This window comes from Ctenopharyngodon idella, chromosome 1 (genome assembly GCF_019924925.1).
Source record: "Ctenopharyngodon idella isolate HZGC_01 chromosome 1, HZGC01, whole genome shotgun sequence".
NCBI lineage: Eukaryota > Metazoa > Chordata > Actinopteri > Cypriniformes > Xenocyprididae > Ctenopharyngodon > Ctenopharyngodon idella.
In genome coordinates this window covers 2,962,968-2,981,658 of record NC_067220.1, presented here as the reverse complement: position 1 = coordinate 2,981,658, position 18,691 = coordinate 2,962,968, and the positions used below count along the sequence as shown (strand labels likewise).

Below are 18,691 nucleotides of genomic sequence, written 5' to 3'. Positions count from 1 at the left end.
ACATGAGACATGATGTATTCCGGTAAGTTGTACGCTACTGTATCTTTCAACATACCTTTTGATGTTCATGCATGTTTTTCTAGATATACCTTTTATTAATGGGGAAGAAAAGACTCGCACTGCCGCTTGATCTAAGGCGCTAAAGCAATATGTCACGTCACATTTAAGAGCGGCAAATCGCCATTTGTTTGAATTTCATGATAAAATGGACAGAATTTGAAAACTGAGACTTTATTTCTTATCAGGAGTAACAAAGCACAAAGATCTTTGTGATTATTGGATGGGAGGCGCTAACAAATAATGTTTGATGTAGCAAAAATAAAAAAAACACAGACCTGGCAACCCTGGCTTGAACTACAGGTGATTCATAGGATCAAATAGAGCCTGCTTTAACGTGGCTATTTTTTTAGCTGTTAACTAAATTCAACACGAGAGATTTTCTTCGCACACAGTATGAGTTGCGGTCACATTTTTCCTCACCCTTTGTTGGCCGATACATCGATGCATCTCTATGATACAGTGTTTTCAACACCTTGGTTCACAGTAAATAATGTCTGCACCTGCTGATTTAGGAACACAACTAAATTTTTACAGAGATTCTTATTATGATTTGCCACAACAAAAGATGATAAATGGAAGAAACATACCTGAAGGAATAAAATCATTATCGTCATCATTTATATTATTCTCTTCCTCATTCTCTTCATCCTCAACGTCATTTCCATCATCATCCTCATCATAATCATCATTCTCCTCCTCCTCCTCATGTCTCTGTTGTTGTTCCTCTGCTGTGGTTTTTTCTCCTCTGCTCTCTATCAGGTTCCTGCAGTCCACCAGTTTGACGGAGCACATCTTCAGCGGCGTCTGCAGCATCTGCTGTTCTCCAGCGTTACAGTCAGAGGTTTGATCAGCGGATCCATGATCCTGAGCGTCAGTATAACACAGTAAAGTGAGGCTGAGCTCTGAGTCCTGTGTGTCTCTGGATCTCCAGACTGAATCCTGAGCTTCTGTCCCGTCAGTCACACACACTGAAACCTTCTCCAGATCCTGACAAACACAAATAAACAACAACCTGTTGATATTAGTCTCATTACTCATTATATTGGAGATTTTTTAAGCATATTTTGCTGCTGGTTTAATTTGAGATGTGCATAAGAAGTGAGAAGCTAACAAAACTTTGGTTTGATTGAGCTGAAGGATGAAATGAGCCGCTCAAACCTCTCTGTTGGGTTTGTCTCCTCTTTCTCTCAGCTTTGCCTCCAGTGACGCCACCTCTTTCTTCAGCTGACAGATTTCACTGATGAAATCCTCAATATCCAGCATGGACAGATCAGTTCCTACTGATTTACAGCAGATCACATCCATCTGTGCTTTCATGCTCAACATCTGAACACAAACACATCACGAAAAGACACATTTATAATCGACAGACACTTATCAAACTCAGAATGACTGTAATTATGAAGCAGAACTACACAATAAGAAAATGATTGTAATTTCTGAGAATATTCAGAAATATTCATTTCAGATATAACGTGTTTAAGCGTGTGTATGTTTAGTTTCATTATTGTAAGAATATCATTATAATACATTATCATTATCTAACACTTAAATTTAGCTGCTGGATTTAATACGCAGATTTCAGTAATTAAACATTCTTGATATTCGTTTCTAAGCTTCCTTTAAGTGTCCAGCATTTAAAATTAAACGTGTTAAGTGTTTTATTACAGATATCACAATTAAAACGCAGATGTTGTAATTAGCAATGATAAATGTGATTACCGTGGTAAAATCATGGTTAAACCATTATTTTACTACAGTAACCACATTTCGTTAAGGATAAAAAGCGAAGAAGCTCATCAAAACACTAAAATAGAAAATGAACATTCACATAAACAGTTTAAAAATACAAAACATACCTCAGTCTCAGTGCAGCAGCCTTCGTTTTTTCTTCAGCGGTTTTACCGGCGGACTGAAGAGCGTCAGAGCGCCTCCTAAAGGTTCCTGTAACACCTGCAAGTCAGTAGTGTCTAATGCTGTATTTACACCCAGAAGATTCTTTTTTTGAGGTAAATATCTCACCTGACATTGTGGCACAAATGCTCTGGGAAAACACATGAAATTAAAAATTAATAACATTTTGTGAAAGGAAAACCTCTTTCTTGATGAAATAAAACTCCAATGAAAACCATCCAACAATGGAAAAAAGACCTTACAATCATACTTAAGCCACTTTTCAACACGTTTAACAGCACTGCATGCACTCATAGATATTATTTTGAGGCTTTTAAAGGGAACCCCTGGTGTTAAGACTTGTATGGCTTAATATAAAGTAAATTATGTCTCATAATGAAATATGTAGTAGAAAACCCATGAAAGATTTACGTTATTTAAAAAATCCATGACACATTTTTACCGCAACACAACTCGGAATATAATATACGATGCCACATTGTGCAGCTTTTTGGTACATATTTCAGTAAGAGACATCATTTATGTTATATTAAGCCATACAAGTCTTAACACCAGGGGTTCCCTTTAATAGGTCGAGTTCATCTGTCAAGATTAAGATACAATCATTGTTCTATTCTGTCAAACACAACTTTATTTACAGCGTTTGGTTCAATCCATCTCTACTCTCCCAAACCACATGAAAGCTCAATGCGACACTGCCCCCTACTGGCAGAAAGAGCTCAATGTGCAGTTTCAGGATGAGCTGAATGAGCCTTTTATCCGGATTTACTGACGAAAAGACACTATGATGATTCTGGAGCAGTTTGTTCTTCAGTGTGTTTCTTCTGGTGGGTCTGAAAACTACCTAAATAAGTGAATCTCTCTCCGCAGATGGAGCAGCGGTAAGGTTTCTCTCCTGTATGAACTCGCTCATGAGTCTTCAGGACATCTAATCGAGCAAAAGTCTTGTCACACTGAGAGCACTTGTACGGTCTTTCTCCTGTATGAATCCGCTGGTGCTTTTGTAAGGTATCATATTTACTGAAATTCTTCCCACAAATGTTGCAGTGATACGGTCTTTCTCCAGTGTGAACTCTCTGATGAAATCCAAAATGAGCTGGATTAAAAAAGCTCTTCCCGCAGTAGGAGCACAGGTACGGTTTCTCTCCAGTGTGAATCCTCTCATGACAAATCAAACTAGATTTGTGACGGAATCGTTTATCACAGTATGAACACTTATACTGTTTCTCCTCAGAGTGTATTTTTTGGTGTGACCTCAGAGAAGGTGAGTTTGTAAAGGTTTTTCCACATTCGCTGCACTGATACGGCTTCTCTCCGGTGTGAACACGCACATGGGCCTTCAGATGGGGTTTGTGGTTGTATCTCTTCTCGCAGTGAGGGCACTTGTACGGCTTTTCACCCGTGTGGGTTCGCTTATGAGCATCAAGATTTCCTTTGGTGGTGAAATACTTGTTGCACTCGCTGCAGTGGAAAGGCTTTTCGCCAGTGTGAATTCGCTTGTGAGCAGTAAGACTGCTTTTGATGCTGAAATTCTTGTCACATTCGCTGCAGTGGAAAGGCTTTTCGCCAGCGTGTGACTTCATATGAATTCTCATATTAGAAGGAGTGGTGAAAAAATCCTTCCCGCACTGTTCGCAGCGAAACTCCTTCTTCACGCTGTGCTCTTTTGTATGAAGTTTCCTCTCTTTTAAGGTAGGAAAGCTGATGTCGCATATCTTGCAGGTGAAGTCTTTCTGTTCTGTGTGTGTTCTTTCATGTCTTACTAAATTACGCTGTGAACTCAATGTTTTCCCACAGGTGATGCAGGAAAAACTCTTGACCTTCAGCTGATCTTTTGATGTTGAGGTTATTTCTTTATCAGTAGATGATCCGCCGTTCTCATCTGAAAAGAAAATGGTATTAAAATGTTTAATTTAAAATGAACAAAAATAGATTTAATGAATTATACACTTATCATATAAAAATTCTATAATATCTGTCTATATTTGTCTATACCAACTAAGCTACTGAAAGAGATGCTTCCAGAGGTCATTGATCCTCTTCTTAATATCATTAGTTCATCTTTGTCATTAGGATATGTACCAAAAACTTTTAAGCTGGCTATTATTATCACCACAACTATGCTCCTTTTTAGAAAGAAATGGTATCTGTGGGGATTTCCAGTCAGGATTTAGACCGTACCATAGTACTGAGACTGCTCTCATTAGAGTTACAAATGATTTGCTCTTACCATCAGGTCGTGGTTGTATCTCTCTATTAGTGTTACTAGATCTCAGTGCTGCTTTTGACACTATTGATCACAATATTCTTTTAAATAGACTCAAAATTATGTTGGCATTACTGGAATTGCATTGGCATGGTTCAAATCTTACTTATCTGACCGTTATCAGTTTGTAATAGTAAACGAAGAGATGTCACACCGAACACAGGTTCAATATGGAGTACCACAAGGCTCAGTACTAGGACCGTTGCTGTTCACTCTGTACATGGCTACCCTTGGGAGATATCATTAGGAAGCATGGCGTTAGTTTTCACTGTTACGCTGATGATACTCAGCTCTGTTTCTTCGCGCCCTGACGAATCTTACCAATTCACAAAATTAACGGAATGCAGAGCTGATACAAAAAATGGGATGACCAGTAATTTCCTACTACTTAAACTATTGAAAAAACAGAGATTCTAATTATTGGACCAAAAACTTATGCACGTAATAACCTAGAATACTGTCTAACACTTGATGGCTGCTCTGTTAAGTCTTCGTCATCAGTTAGGAACCTGGGTGTGCTCTTTGATACTAATCTTTCATTTGAAAGCCACATTTCTAGCATCTGTAAAAAAGCATTCTTTCATCCTAAAAATATATCTAAACTACGACATATGCTCTCAGTGACAAATGCCGAACAGTTGGTTTATGCGTTCATGACCTCAAAGCTAGATTACTGTAACGCTCTACTGGGTGGTTGCCCTACACGCTTAATAAACAAACTCCAGCTGGTCTAAAACGCAGCAGCTAGAGTTCTTACTAGAACCAGGAAGTACGACCATATTAGCACGGTTCTGTCAACACTGCATTGGCTCCCTGTTAAACATCGAATAGATTATAAAATCTTGCTAATCACTTACAAAGCACTAAACGGTTTCGCTCCCCAGTACCTGAGCGAGCTCTTAACGCATTATAGTCCTTCACGTCTATTGCGAACTCAGAATTCTGTCCAGTTGGTAATACCTAGAATATCAAAATCAACCGCAGGAGGCAGATCCTTCTCTTATTTGGCACCTAAATTTTGGAACAGTCTTCCTAATTTAGGTCAGCCGGAACCGGGAACACTTCCCATAACACCTGATGTACTCGCTACATCATAAGAAGAATGGCGTCTGCGCTAATATTAGTCTCTCTCTGTTTATCCCGAGGTTTACCGTAGTCTGCCAGATCCAGGTCGTATCCAGATGAGATGAAGGACCTGCGCCTAGGCACAAAGAAAACACAGCCCTGAAGTGTCAACTAAACTATACCCAGCGAAGGCCTCCTTCCCTTTCCTTTCCCTATGTAGCATATAGATAAAACATTATAAAAATGATTCCAGTTCGCATGGATCCGCAGAAACGACTAATAATTCTGTATTATGCAGGCCAATTTTGCAATGTCACTTTGTAAAGAAAGACTAAGCGCCTGTGCACATACACATTCAAACGCACACACCTATAGACTAAACACGTAAATGAATGACAAGAATGCATTAAAAGTCTTCTGTTTTTAGTTAAAAGGTGTAATTTAAGCGGCCCCTAAGTTAATACAATGGAAGTGATTCAATCAAAAACGTACTTTAGCTTGATAATAACTTTCCTAGAGCTTTTGTAAAGCCAAAACAATCCCTGTCCATTAATTTTCCTATTATCACTGTCACTGGTTCGCATTAATAATATTTGCTTCTGCTGATTTAGGAATACAACAAATTTTTTTCCCAGATTCTTACTATGATTTGCCACAACAAAAGATTATAAATGGAAGAAACATACCTGAAAAAATAAAATCATCGTCATCATTTCTATTATTCTCATCCTCAACATCATTTCCTTCATCCTCCGTATTATAATCATCAATCCCATCCTCCTCCTCCTCCTCCTCATGTCTCTGTTGTTGTTCCTCTGCTGTGGTTTTTTCTCCTCTGCTCTCTATCAGGTTCCTGCAGTCCACCAGTTTGACGGAGCACATCTTCAGCGGCGTCTGCAGCATCTGCTGTTCTCCAGCGTTACAGTCAGAGGTTTGATCAGCGGATCCATGATCCTGAGCGTCAGTATAACACAGTAAAGTGAGGCTGAGCTCTGAGTCCTGTGTGTCTCTGGATCTCCAGACTGAATCCTGAGCTTCTGTCCCTGTCAGTCACACACACTGAAACCTTCTCCAGATCCTGACAAACACAAATAAAGAACAACTTGTTAATATTAGACTCATTACTCAGCAGTTATCTCTAGTGGTTATATTGGTGATTAGTTTGATTAGCTGCTGGTTTAATTTGAGATGTGCATAGGAAGTGAGAAGCTAACAAAACTTTGGTTTGATTGAGCTGAAGGATGAAATGAGCCGCTCAAACCTCTCTGTTGGGTTTGTCTCCTCTTTCTCTCAGCTTTGCCTCCAGTGACGCCACCTCTTTCTTCAGCTGACAGATTTCACTGATGAAATCCTCAATATCCAGCATGGACAGATCAGTTCCTACTGATTTACAGCAGATCACATCCATCTGCGCTTTCATGGTCAACATCTGAACACAAACACATCATTTTTTCCTACTAAAAGACACATTTATAATCGACTGACAATCATCGAACTCAAAATGACTGTTTAAAATTATGAAGGAGAACAGATTGTAATTACTGAGAATATTCAGAAATATAAATTTCAGATAACGTGTTTAGGCGTGTTTATGTGTTGTTTTATTATTATAAGAATATCATTATCATTATCTAACACTTAAATTTAGCTGCTGGATATAATAAACACAGATTTCAGAAATAAACATTCTTGTGAAATTCATTTCTAAGCTTCCTTTAAGTGTCCAGCATTTAAAATGAAACATTGTGTTAACTATGGTATTATTACAGATATCACAATTAAAATGCAGGTGCTGTAATAAGCAATGGTAAATTTGTTTACTATTACAAATGTGGTTACTGTGGTAAAATCATGGTTAATTCGTTAAGGATAAAAATCGAAGAAGTGTTTCATTAAAAGTACTTCATCCTTTTTAAGGATAAAAAGCGAAGAAGAAGCTCACTAAAACACTAAGATAGAAAATCAACAATAACATAAACAGTTAAAAAAAAAAAAAAAAAAAAAAAAAACATACCTGTCTCAGACTTCGTTCTTTCTTCATGGTTTTACCGGCGGACTAAAGAGCGTCTGAGCGCCTCCTACAGGTTCCTGTAACACTCGCTAGTCAGTTGATCTACAGCAACCGTTCTCAATCAAAAATAAGTGAAAATACCGCCAAAACCAGCGTTATTTATTATTATTATTATTATTATTATTATTATTTTATAAATAAATCTGTATCAGACACTGATCTGCACATTAAAGAGAAGTTATGTAGCTGCTACAAAAACAAGAACAAAAAAAAAAAAAAAAAAAAAAAAAACTTTTTTTCCGCAGTAAATATCTCACCTGACCTGGTGGCACAAATGCACTGGGAAAACACATGAAATTGAAAATTAATAACATTGTGTGAATGGAAAACCTCTTTCCAATGAAAACAATCCAACAATGGAAAAAAGGGTGCAATTGCCTTACAATCATACTCAAGTCACTTTTCAACACTTAAAACATGTTTAACAGCGTTATGAAATCCAGGCACTTATAGATATATTTTGAGGCTTTTTCATAGGTCGAGTTCAATCTGTCAAGTTTAAGAAACAATGATTGTTCTGTTCCTTCGAACAGATTTACAGAGTTTGGTTCAATCCATCTCTACTCTCCCAAATCACATTAAAAAAGCTCAATGCGACACTGCCCCCTACTGGCAGAAAGAGCTCAATGTACAGTTTCAGGATGAGTATTTTATCCAGATTTACTGATGAAAGGTCACTATGATGATTCTGGAGCAGTTTGTTCTTTAGCGTGTTTCTTCTGGTGGGTCTGAAAACTACCTAAATAAGCGAATCTCTCTCCGCAGATGGAGCAGCGGTAAGGTTTCTCTCCTGTATGAACTCGCTCATGAGTCTTCAGGACGTCTGACCGAGCAAAAGTCTTGTCACACTGAGAGCACTTGTACGGTCTTTCTCCTGTATGAATCCTCTGGTGCTTTTGTAAGGTATCATATTTACTGAAATTCTTCCCACAAACGCTGCAGTGATACGGTCTTTCTCCAGTGTGAACTCTCTGATGAAGTCCAAAATGAGCTGGATTAAAAAAGCTCTTCCCGCAGTAGGAGCACAGGTACGGTTTCTCTCCAGTGTGAATCCTCTCATGATAAATCAAACGAGATTTTTGATGGAATCGTTTATCACAGTATGAACACTGATACTGTTTCTCCTCAGAGTGTATTTTTTGGTGTGATCTTAGTGAAGGTGAGCATGTAAAGGTTTTCCCACATTCGCTGCACTGATACGGCTTCTCTCCGGTGTGAACACGCACATGGGCCTTCAGATGGGGTTTGTGGTTGTATCTCTTCTCGCAGTGAGGGCACTTGTACGGCTTTTCACCCGTGTGGGTTCGCTTGTGAGAATCAAGATTCCCTTTGGTGCTGAAATACTTGTTACACTCACTGCAGTGGAAAGGCTTTTCGCTGTGTGTCTTTATATGAGCTCTCATATTACAAGGAGTGGTGAAAAACACTTTCCCACACTTTTCGCAGCGAAACTCCTTCTTCATGCTGTGCTCTTTTGTATGATGTTTCCTCTCTTCTAAGGTAGGAAAGCTGATATCGCATATCTTGCAGGTGAAGTCTTTCTGTTCTGTGTGTTTTCTCTCGTGTCTCGCTAAATTTCCCTGTTTGCTGAATGTTTTCCCACAGGTGGTGCAGGAAAATCTCTTGACTTTCAGCTGACCTTTTGATGTTGAGGTTGTTTCTTCATCAGAAGATGAACCGCCATTCGCATCTGAAAAGCAAAAAAAGGTATTAAAATGTCTAACTTAAAATGAACACGAGATTTAATGAATCATTCACTTATCATATAGAAATTCTATAATATCTTTTTATATTTGTCTATACAGACTAAGCTATTGAAAAAGATGCTTCCAGAGGTCATAGATCCTCTTCTTAATATCGTTAATTCATCTTTATCGCTAGGATACGTACCAAAAACTTTTAAGCTGGCTATTATTAAACCTCTTATTAAAAAAACACAACTTGATCCTACAGAATTAGTCAATTACAGGCCGATCTCGAATCTTCCTTTTCTGTCAAAGATACCAGAAAAGGCAGTATCATCACAACTATGTTCCTTTTTAGAAAGAAATGGTATCTGTGAGGATTTCCAGTCAGGATTTAGACCGTACCATAGTACTGAGACTGCTCTCATTAGAGTTACAAATGATTTGCTCTTATCATCAGATCGTGGTTGTATCTCTCTATTAGTGTTACTAGATCTCAGTGCTGCTTTTGACACTATCGACCACAATATTCTTTTAAATAGACTTGAAAATTATGTTGGCATTAGTGGAATTGCATTAGCATGGTTCAAATCTTACTTATCTGACCATTATCAGTTCGTAGTAGTAAACGAAGAGATGTCATATCGATCACAAGTTCAACATGGAGTACCGCAAGGCTCAGTACTAGGACCGTTGCTGTTCACTCTGTACATGCTACCCTTGGGAGATATCATTAGGAAGCATGGCGTTAGTTTTCACTGTTACGCTGATGATACTCAGCTCTCTTTCTTCTCACCCTGACGAATCTTACCAATTCACAAAATTAACGGAATGCAGAGCTGATATGAAAAATTGGATGACCAGTAATTTCCTACTACTTAAACTATTGAAAAAACAGATTCTAATTATTGGACCAAAAACTTCTTCACACAATAACCTAGAATACCGTCTAACACTTGATGGATGCTCTGTTAAGTCTTCGTCGTCAGTTAGGAACCTGGGTGTGCTCTTTGATACCAATCTTTCTTTTTAAAGCCACATTTCTAGCATCTGTAAAAAATAGGGGTGTATATCGATATATCGCAGTACGATATTTCGTGATGCTAAAATGTTACGATATGTATCGTAGAGTGATGGCGATACTTTTACGATATGATGGCAGTCTAATCTTATTGGTTGAGCTGTCGACGTGACCTACTCTGCAACAGCATTGCGTGTGCTTTCATCGCAGTTGCAGAAATCTGACAGAAGTCCGACGTCTGACAGCATTTTGGTTTTCCAGTCACACGAAATTGAAAGTTTCATGCTTCAGACTCGCCCGAATTTTTAATCACCCACTGGAACTAATATAGCCGAAGTTTTAAAAGCAGCTATACAAGAGTGGGCTTGAAAGGGCTCCTCATAGTACTGCTGTAACCACCGCAACATGGAGGTGGCAGTGAGAGAAGCGCCGGGGTTGTCACCGCATATTAAACGTGTGTCTCAATCAGCTCCCTATTCAGTAAGTGTTTCGCGCACACATTGAATCTTGCAAGTTGAAAAATGATCAACTTTTCAGAATGCCGCAAGGTCATGTGACAAGAACCAACCGATCAGCTATGGCCTTTCCGTAAGAAAACATCAAAATCTCAGCCAAACAGCTCATCATAGCTGTCAGGGTGGTTTTTATATCTTATCTCCATAAATATATCTAGTAGTAAAGCTAATACAAGGGCTAGAAATCAATTTATCCTTTGCTGAAGCTTCCTACTCCTCGTGGAGAGCGCAGTTCATGGTTGCATAGCAACGATAGACGCCACGGGAGCGCAAGCGCTTTGGAAAGAAGGAGAAAGCGGTGCGGTCGTGCCTTCCACGCGTTTTTAGACACGCTATGTTAACGGTCCCTTAGGATTCTTAATTCTAAGTTCATGTTAAATTTAACATTTTTTTCAGTGACAGACAGACCTATTCAGCTGTTAATTTAAATACAGAAGGTTTTTATTAAACCTTAAAATGTGATCTTGTATGTACAACAAAGAAAGTTATTGAAATTTGTTAATGTTTTTTAAATAAATCTGTTATTTGAATTTCAGTTTCATTTTGTTCAAAATATCGTGATACGTATCGTATCGTGAACCCAGTATCAAGATATGTACCGTATCGTGACCTAAGCATATCGTTACACCCCTAGTAAAAAAGCATTCTTCCATCCTAAAAATATATCTAAACTACGACATATGCTCTCAATGAAACATGCGGAACAGTTAGTTCATGCGTTCATGACCTCAAGGCTAGATTACTGTAACGCTCTACTGGGTGGTTGCCCTGCATGCTTAATAAACAAACTCCAGCTGGTCCAAAATGCAGCAGCTAGAGTTCTTACTAGAACTAGGAAGGATGACCCTATTAGCCCGGTTCTGTCAACACTGCATTGGCTCCCTGTTAAACATCATATAGATTTTAAAATCTTGCTACTTACTGACAAAGCACTAAATGGTTTAGCTCCCCAGTACCTGAGCGAGCTTGTAACGCATTATAGTCCTTCACATCTATTGCGATCTCAGAATTCAGGCCAGTTGATAATACCTAGAATATCAAAATCAACCACAGGCAGTAGATCCTTCTCCTATTTGGCACCTAAACTTTGGAACAATCTTCCTAAATTAGGTCAGCCGGAACCAGGAACACTTCCAATAACACCTGATGTACTCGCTACATCATAAGAAGAATGGTGTCTATGCTAATATTAGTCTCTCTCTGTTTATCCCGAGGTTTACCGTAGTCTGCCAGATCCGGGCCGTATCCAGATGAGATGAAGGACCTGCGCCTAGACATGATGACAACACAGCCCTGAAGTGTCAACTAAACTATACCCTGTAAAGGCCTCCTTCCCTTTCCTTTCCCTATGAATAGATAAAACGTTATCAGAATGATTCCAGTTCGCATGGATCCATGGAAAAGACTAATAATTCTATATTATGCGGGCCAGTCAAGTAATTTGGAGATGTCACTTTGTAAAGAAAGACTAAGCGTCTGCACACATACACATTCAAACGCACACACCTATAGACTAAACACGTAAATGAACGGCAAGAACGCATTAAAAGTCTTCTGTTTTTAGTTAAAAGGTGTCATGTAAGCGGCCCCTAAGTTAATAATTAACAATTTTTCCAATGAAAGTGATTCAATCAAAAACTTACTTCAGCTCAATAATAACTTTTTCCTAGAGCTTCTGTAAAGCCAAAACAATCCCTGTCCATTAATTTTCCTATTATCACTGTCACTGGTTCGCATTAATAATGTTTGCTTCTGCTGATTTAGGAATACAACTAAATTTTTACCCAGATTTTTTTACTATGATTTGCCACAACAAAAGATTATAAATGGAAGAAACATACCCGAAAGAATAAAATCATTATCATCATCATTTCTATTATTCTCATCCTCATTCTCTTCATCCTCAATATCATTTCCTTCATCATCATCATCATCATCATAATTCTGATCATCCTCCTCCTCCTCGTGTCTCTGTTGTTGTTCCTCTGCTGTGGTTTTTTCTCCTCTGCTCTCTATCAGGTTCCTGCAGTCCACCAGTTTGACGGAGCACATCTTCAGCGGCGTCTGCAGCATCTGCTGTTCTCCAGCGTTACAGTCAGAGGTTTGATCAGCGGATCCATGATCCTGAGCGTCAGTATAACACAGTAAAGTGAGGCTGAGCTCTGAGTCCTGTGTGTCTCTGGATCTCCAGACTGAATCCTGAGCTTCTGTCCCGTCAGTCACACACACTGAAACCTTCTCCAGATCCTGACAAACACAAATAAAGAACAACTAGTGGTTATATTGGTGATTAGATTAGCATATTTTGCTGTTGGTTTAATTTGAGATGTGCATAATAAGTGAGAAGCTAACAAAACTTTGGTTTGATTGATCTGAAGGATGAAATGAGCCGCTCAAACCTCTCTGTTGGGTTTGTCTCCTCTTTCTCTCAGCTTTGCCTCCAGTGACGCCACCTCTTTCTTCAGCTGACAGATTTCACTGATGAAATCCTCAATATCCAGCATGGACAGATCAGTTCCTACTGATTTACAGCAGATCACATCCATCTGCGCTTTCATGCTCAACATCTGAACACTAACACATCATTTTTACAAGACGCATTTATAAAAAACTGATCAAAATCAAAAGCAGAACTACTCTGAACTGATCTGTTAAAAAAATTATTTACATTTCTGTCAACATTAAAACATACTATATATATATTTCAGATATAAATGTATGTGTTTAGATGCGTTTATTTTTAGTTACATTAATGAGTAGGAATATCAGACATTATTTTATCATTATTTGTTGTCATTATCTAACACTTACATTTAGTTGCTGTGTTTAATAAACGCATATTTTATAAATTAAACATGATATTGTGAGTCCTTTAACAGTGTCCAGCACTGAAAATTAAACAACTTTACAATTATATTATTTCTGTAGTAAAATGTCTGGTTACTGTAGTATTTTTACAAATAAGTTAAACTACTGTAGTAAAACCATGGTTAATTTGGTTTTTGGGGATAAACAGCGAGGAAACGCTTCATTTAAACTTATTAAAACACCAAAGACAGAAAATCAACAATCACATAAACAGTTAAAATACATTACCTCAGTTTCAGCGCCGCAGCCTTCGTTCTTCCTTCTGTGGTTTTACCGGCGGACTGAAGAGCGTCAGAGCGCCTCCTACAGGAAAAGCGAAGAGAAGCGGTCAAAAATATAGGAATATACAGCAAAATATGTGATATATTAAATAATACATTTCCATATATGGGAAACTAGTGCTTATATTTTTTCAATATACTCCAATATTGACTATATTGATATAAAATATTTAGAAATTAAGACAAACATAGCATTACATAATGTTTAAAGTTAAAGTTTTATCCTTTATGTTCCCAAATACATGTGAATGTATGGACAGACATATATAGCCTACACACATTCACAGAATGAGTTACAGCAGATTTCTAGTTCCCAGCATGCTTTGCTTCTTACTGTTAGAGAGTAAATGTTAAAATTAAGTGTTATTTCATGTGTATTGCTTAATATTAATATAGGGGAAGATCTGTTAGTGTTTGATGTTCTATTATTTTGTAATTTAAAAGGTTTTCTAGTATGCGTGAGTTTTGGGGGTTATTGTGCTGAAGAGTAGAGCCTGTGGTTAGGTTGATGATCGGCCTTTAAATTGACCATTAAAACTATAATTACTTTACATAAAAAGTAATGGCTGTGTTCTCTTCAGCACAGTGATAGTCTTTCTGCTAAATACTTCACTACACACAGGTGTGTTTGTGTTATTGTTAACTAGCTTGAAAATATTAAACATTTTAAGTGTAAATACTTATAAAATATAAGATATGCATTTTTATTTCTATATATGTTTATATATGAGTAAATGTAAATGCAATATATTACACATAGAGTACCATATCTGAACATATACATCTATATATTATAGTGTATTACTGAATATAAAATTATTATTATTATTAATTATTATTAAATTATCGAGAATAATTAAGAATGATTAGTAAACCATGATCTTATCGGTTCCATCAACAATAATGATTAGTTAACAAAAGTACAAAATAATTATTGGGTGGAACAAGGATTGGCGTTTTGAATGACATGATTAACACATTTTAAAAATGTAGATATGACACTTCACAGCATGTGACAATGTGAGGTCACAGCGAGCTAAAAGTGTAACCTTACAGCGCACTCACTGTGTGCTCAAACTGTGAGCTTACACAGTGTAAAATCTAATTAATTAGACTTACTTAAAAAAGCATGCAAACCATTTGTAGAATGGGTTTCCATGGCCGAGCAGCTGCATCCAAGCCTTACATCACCAAGTGCAATGCAAAGCGTCGGATGCAGTGGTGTAAAGCACGCCGCCACTGGACTCTAGAGAAGTGGAGACGTGTTCTCTGGAGTGACCAATCACACTTCTCTGTCTGGCAATCCCATGGACGAGTCTGGGTTTGGCGGTTGCCAGGAGAACGGTACTTGCCTGACTGCATTGTGCCAAGTGTAAAGTTTGGTGGAGGGGGGATTATGGTGTGGGGTTGTTTTTCAGAGGTTGGGCTTGGACCCTTAGTTCCAGTGGAAGGAACTCTTAATGTTTCAGCATACTAAGACAGTTTGGACAATTTCACACTCCCAACTTTGTGGGAACAGTTTGGGGATGGCCCCTTCCTGTTCCAACATGACTGCGCACCAGTGCACAAAGCAAGGTCCATAAAGACATGGATGAGTGAGTTTGGTGTGGAGGAACTTGACTGGCCTGCACAGAGTCCTGACCTCAACCCGATAGATCACCTTTGGGATGAATTAGAGCGGAGACTGTGAGCCAGGCCTTCTCGCCAACATCAGTGTCTGACCTCACAAATGCGCTTCTAGAAGAATGGTCAAAAATTCCCATAAACACACTCCTAAACCTTGTGGAAAGCCTTCCCAGAAGAGTTGAGGCTGTTATAGCTGCAAAGGGTGGGTCAACTCCATATTAAACCCTACGGATTAAGAATGGGATGTCATTAAAGTTCATGTGCACATAAAGGCAGGCGTCCCAAAACTTTTGGCAATATAGTGTATTTGAAGAGTTTGGTTCCAAAACTTTATAACTCCATTTTGATTAATTTGAGTAAAAAGGTGTTTTCTTTACCAAGAAAGTGGCAAGATGAAAACCACTATTTTCTGTTTCAAACTTTCACATAGCATCTTTTGGTTATAAAAACATTAAAAATTCAAATCTACATTTTGATTTTAAAAGGTTTATTATAAAAACGGATTATTTTTTCCCAAAATGCAATAAATCCATGACACGTTTTTTTTTTTTTTTTTTTCAAAATGCAATTAATCCATCAATATAAAAGTTATTTTTCATATTGAAAATACACAACAAAGTAAGTTGATTCACATATATGACAGCCTCTGAACTATATGACAGCCTCTGAACTAATCTTATATACAGGCATTTGACTAAAAATACATTCAGTCGTCGCTCCCAAAATGAATTCAACGAGTCATCTTGTTAATGTTATAAATTAATTATGTCTCTGTTTGTCATTACCGATTAAAGAGTATCTGGCGCCACCGCACGATTAAAATAAACACATTTACAGAGTACATTGGTATTAAAAAACGGCTTTTAAAAACTGTCCATGATTCAGTTTTGAGGATCCTGACAGAAGTTTGATGCTGTCGTGGAACAAGCAACAGCCGGCATTTTTCCTCCTCCAGACTCGAGTGCCTCATCTTCTTAATCTCCTCACGTAAATTATTACATTTCGATGACTTGCGTTTCTTCCCCACCGCAGAAACCACCACAGGTTCATCAATACCATCAAAATTATTCATTTTTCGACAGATATCACATTTTGCGCAAAATTAATAAATGTCTTTTCAATACCGACCAGATACAATACTGATTTTGGCAGAAATTATATTTTTTTGAAAATGGCGTTTATCACGTTTTGGAACCAAACTCTTCATTTATTAGTTTCCTTCCTTTGAAACCAAATAAGTGTGATTTCTTTTTGCATCAATAGGAAGAGAATTACATTAATATAAATGAAGTTCCAAGTGTCCAACTAAAGGGAACACTGATAACCATAGTGGTGAGTTCAAACACAAACATTTTCGAAAAAACAACACCAATTTATGTAGTGTTCTCTAAAATTTTTCAGTTGTATTAATTTAACATTTAAGATGATGGTAACAATTCTACGCTGAGTGCAGAACACAACTGTGCTTCAAATGAGCTTCAAGAGCTGGTACTTCCGGAGCTACGTGTCTCAGTCAAACAGCATTTGAGATGAATGAGAATGATAACGGATAGCTTTCTCCATTTATTATACAGTTCTCCTTGAGATATCCACAGATGTTAGATGCAATAGGTCTGTGACGTCACCGCTGTTCTGTTCATCTCTCACAAGGGTCACATGATCACAGTTAACACTAGAGATGCTAATGTGAAGCTGAACATGTTTGGTTTTCTCACCTCTTTCACTGTCAGAGTAAAAAGCTTAGTTCTCATATGATCCCATGAACACGTGAGATCATGCAATGATCACAGTGATACACTGTGAGTAATATTTTTCTTGACAATGGAAAAATGTGGATACTGCAGGATTTGTTAGCAAAACATTAGTGCTGTACAGTTGTGTTCTGCACTCAGTGTGGAATTCTTACCATCTTCTTGATTGTTGAATTGTCAATACAACTGAAAAATTTGAGAGAACATCACATAAGCTGACTTCATAAATTGATGTTGATTTTCCTAATATGTTTGTGTTTGAACTCACCATTATGCTGATTACTGTTCCCTTTGGACATCATTTATATTAATGTAATTCTCTTTCTATTGATGCAGGAAGAAATCACAGTTATTTGATATCAAAGGAAGTAAAGTAATAATTAGGTTGCTTTTAGAAGATGACCTGACTTCTAACTAAATCATTAACTAGCATGTTGAGTAATAATCTTTTACAATTTCATGGCCAACTTGTATGTCATAAACACATTATAAAATTTTTAATTAGGTTGATATAATACCCTGATATTTGTGACAATATCTTGCAATTGGTCATTACTGAGTCACACACAGACTTCAACACTCAGCATGCAAAACACAACAATGGTAACAACAATGGTAGCTACTAAGTCAAGAGTAAATTGCCCAGTCCAAATACCCACACTTGCGATCTTGGCCACTTGGGAGCTCGTGCACGCGACAGGAAGTAAGTGCGCAATTCTGTCCCATGTCTTAAAAATGCCAAAGTGCAGTGTCCTTAATGCACACTAAACCCACACTATCAGAAGCGGTATTTGAGGCTAAGCGTATCCCATCATGCATTATGTTTGGGAGCTCACATGCCCCAAAATCGCGAGATGTCAAGGAAAACATTTCACTGTAAGTTAAATTAATTAGGTATTACATATATTACATATATATATAATTTTATTTTTATCTTTTTGGTGAAATACCCCAATTTTCCTTTGGATGTTGTGTATTTATATTATTGTATATTTTTGACTGATACTGTTTTCTTTGTTTTCTTCTTTTAGTTTTGTTTCTCTTTTTCCTTGCTGAATGATATCTGTACTAGTGTTTTAAACATTTAATTGTTTTCATACAAAATTTGGTATCTATGAATGTGAATAAAACTGCTTGTACAAGCAATACATTTTCACTACAGTCTGTGGCCAGTTATTAGCCCACTTGTGTTGGGTTACAGTAGTAAAACATAAAGTGTTGCACATTTTATTGGTGCAAATATGGGTAGGGTGTGTGTATTTTGTACAATATTTGCAACTGCTTTTTATCACTTAATTAGAAGCGCCACAATTTTAAAATTGTGTCTTTTGTTAGTTACATAGTGAATGAACAGACATTTAGAAGTTTATTTTAAAATGCAAAGTATTGAAAATAAAAAAGCTCTGTAAACTTGCATTTTTTGCAAGACTATAAGTGTGTCCCATCGGGTAATCAAAAGTTCTACACACACTTGTGGTCTTCACGCCTACTTGAACACTTGAGCCAAATACAGGAAATACGTCATGTAAGTGGTCAAGTGCAAAGACCGCAAGTGTGGGTATTTGGAC

General features: G+C 37.5%; 3 protein-coding genes across 8 annotated transcripts in view; 1 reads left to right on the top strand and 2 right to left on the bottom strand.

Moving 5' to 3' along the window:
* Positions 1 to 2,004, bottom strand: part of LOC127508364 (zinc finger protein 37-like) — a 95,395-nt gene extending 93,391 nt beyond the window's left edge. Inside the window, exon 1 of the mRNA XM_051886220.1 lies at positions 1,921 to 2,004. The gene's annotated coding sequence lies outside the window, so the exon portion shown is untranslated. The remainder of the gene's footprint in view (positions 1 to 1,920) is intronic.
* LOC127508262 (gastrula zinc finger protein XlCGF52.1-like) overlaps positions 1 to 13,739 on the bottom strand; it is a 111,172-nt gene extending 97,433 nt beyond the window's left edge. Inside the window, exons 1-4 of one of the 6 annotated variants that reach the window (XM_051886006.1) lie at positions 13,694 to 13,739; positions 12,997 to 13,171; positions 5,992 to 6,383; positions 2,819 to 3,856 (exon numbers count right to left, since the gene is read on the bottom strand). In XM_051886006.1, the coding sequence (XP_051741966.1) occupies positions 2,819 to 3,856; positions 5,992 to 6,208 (1,255 nt within the window). In that variant the 5' untranslated portion in view covers positions 6,209 to 6,383; positions 12,997 to 13,171; positions 13,694 to 13,739. Of the gene's footprint in view, positions 1 to 480; positions 564 to 647; positions 1,048 to 2,818; positions 3,857 to 5,991; positions 6,384 to 6,566; positions 6,735 to 7,319; positions 8,108 to 12,996; positions 13,172 to 13,693 lie in introns of those variants that run through there. The other 5 variants (XM_051885997.1, XM_051886043.1, XM_051886015.1 and 2 more) reach the window with 5 other exon arrangements.
* The window catches only part of adgre5b.3 (adhesion G protein-coupled receptor E5b, duplicate 3), a 102,763-nt gene that overhangs the window by 38,011 nt on the left and 46,061 nt on the right, over positions 1 to 18,691 (top strand). The gene's annotated exons all lie outside the window — the stretch shown is intronic.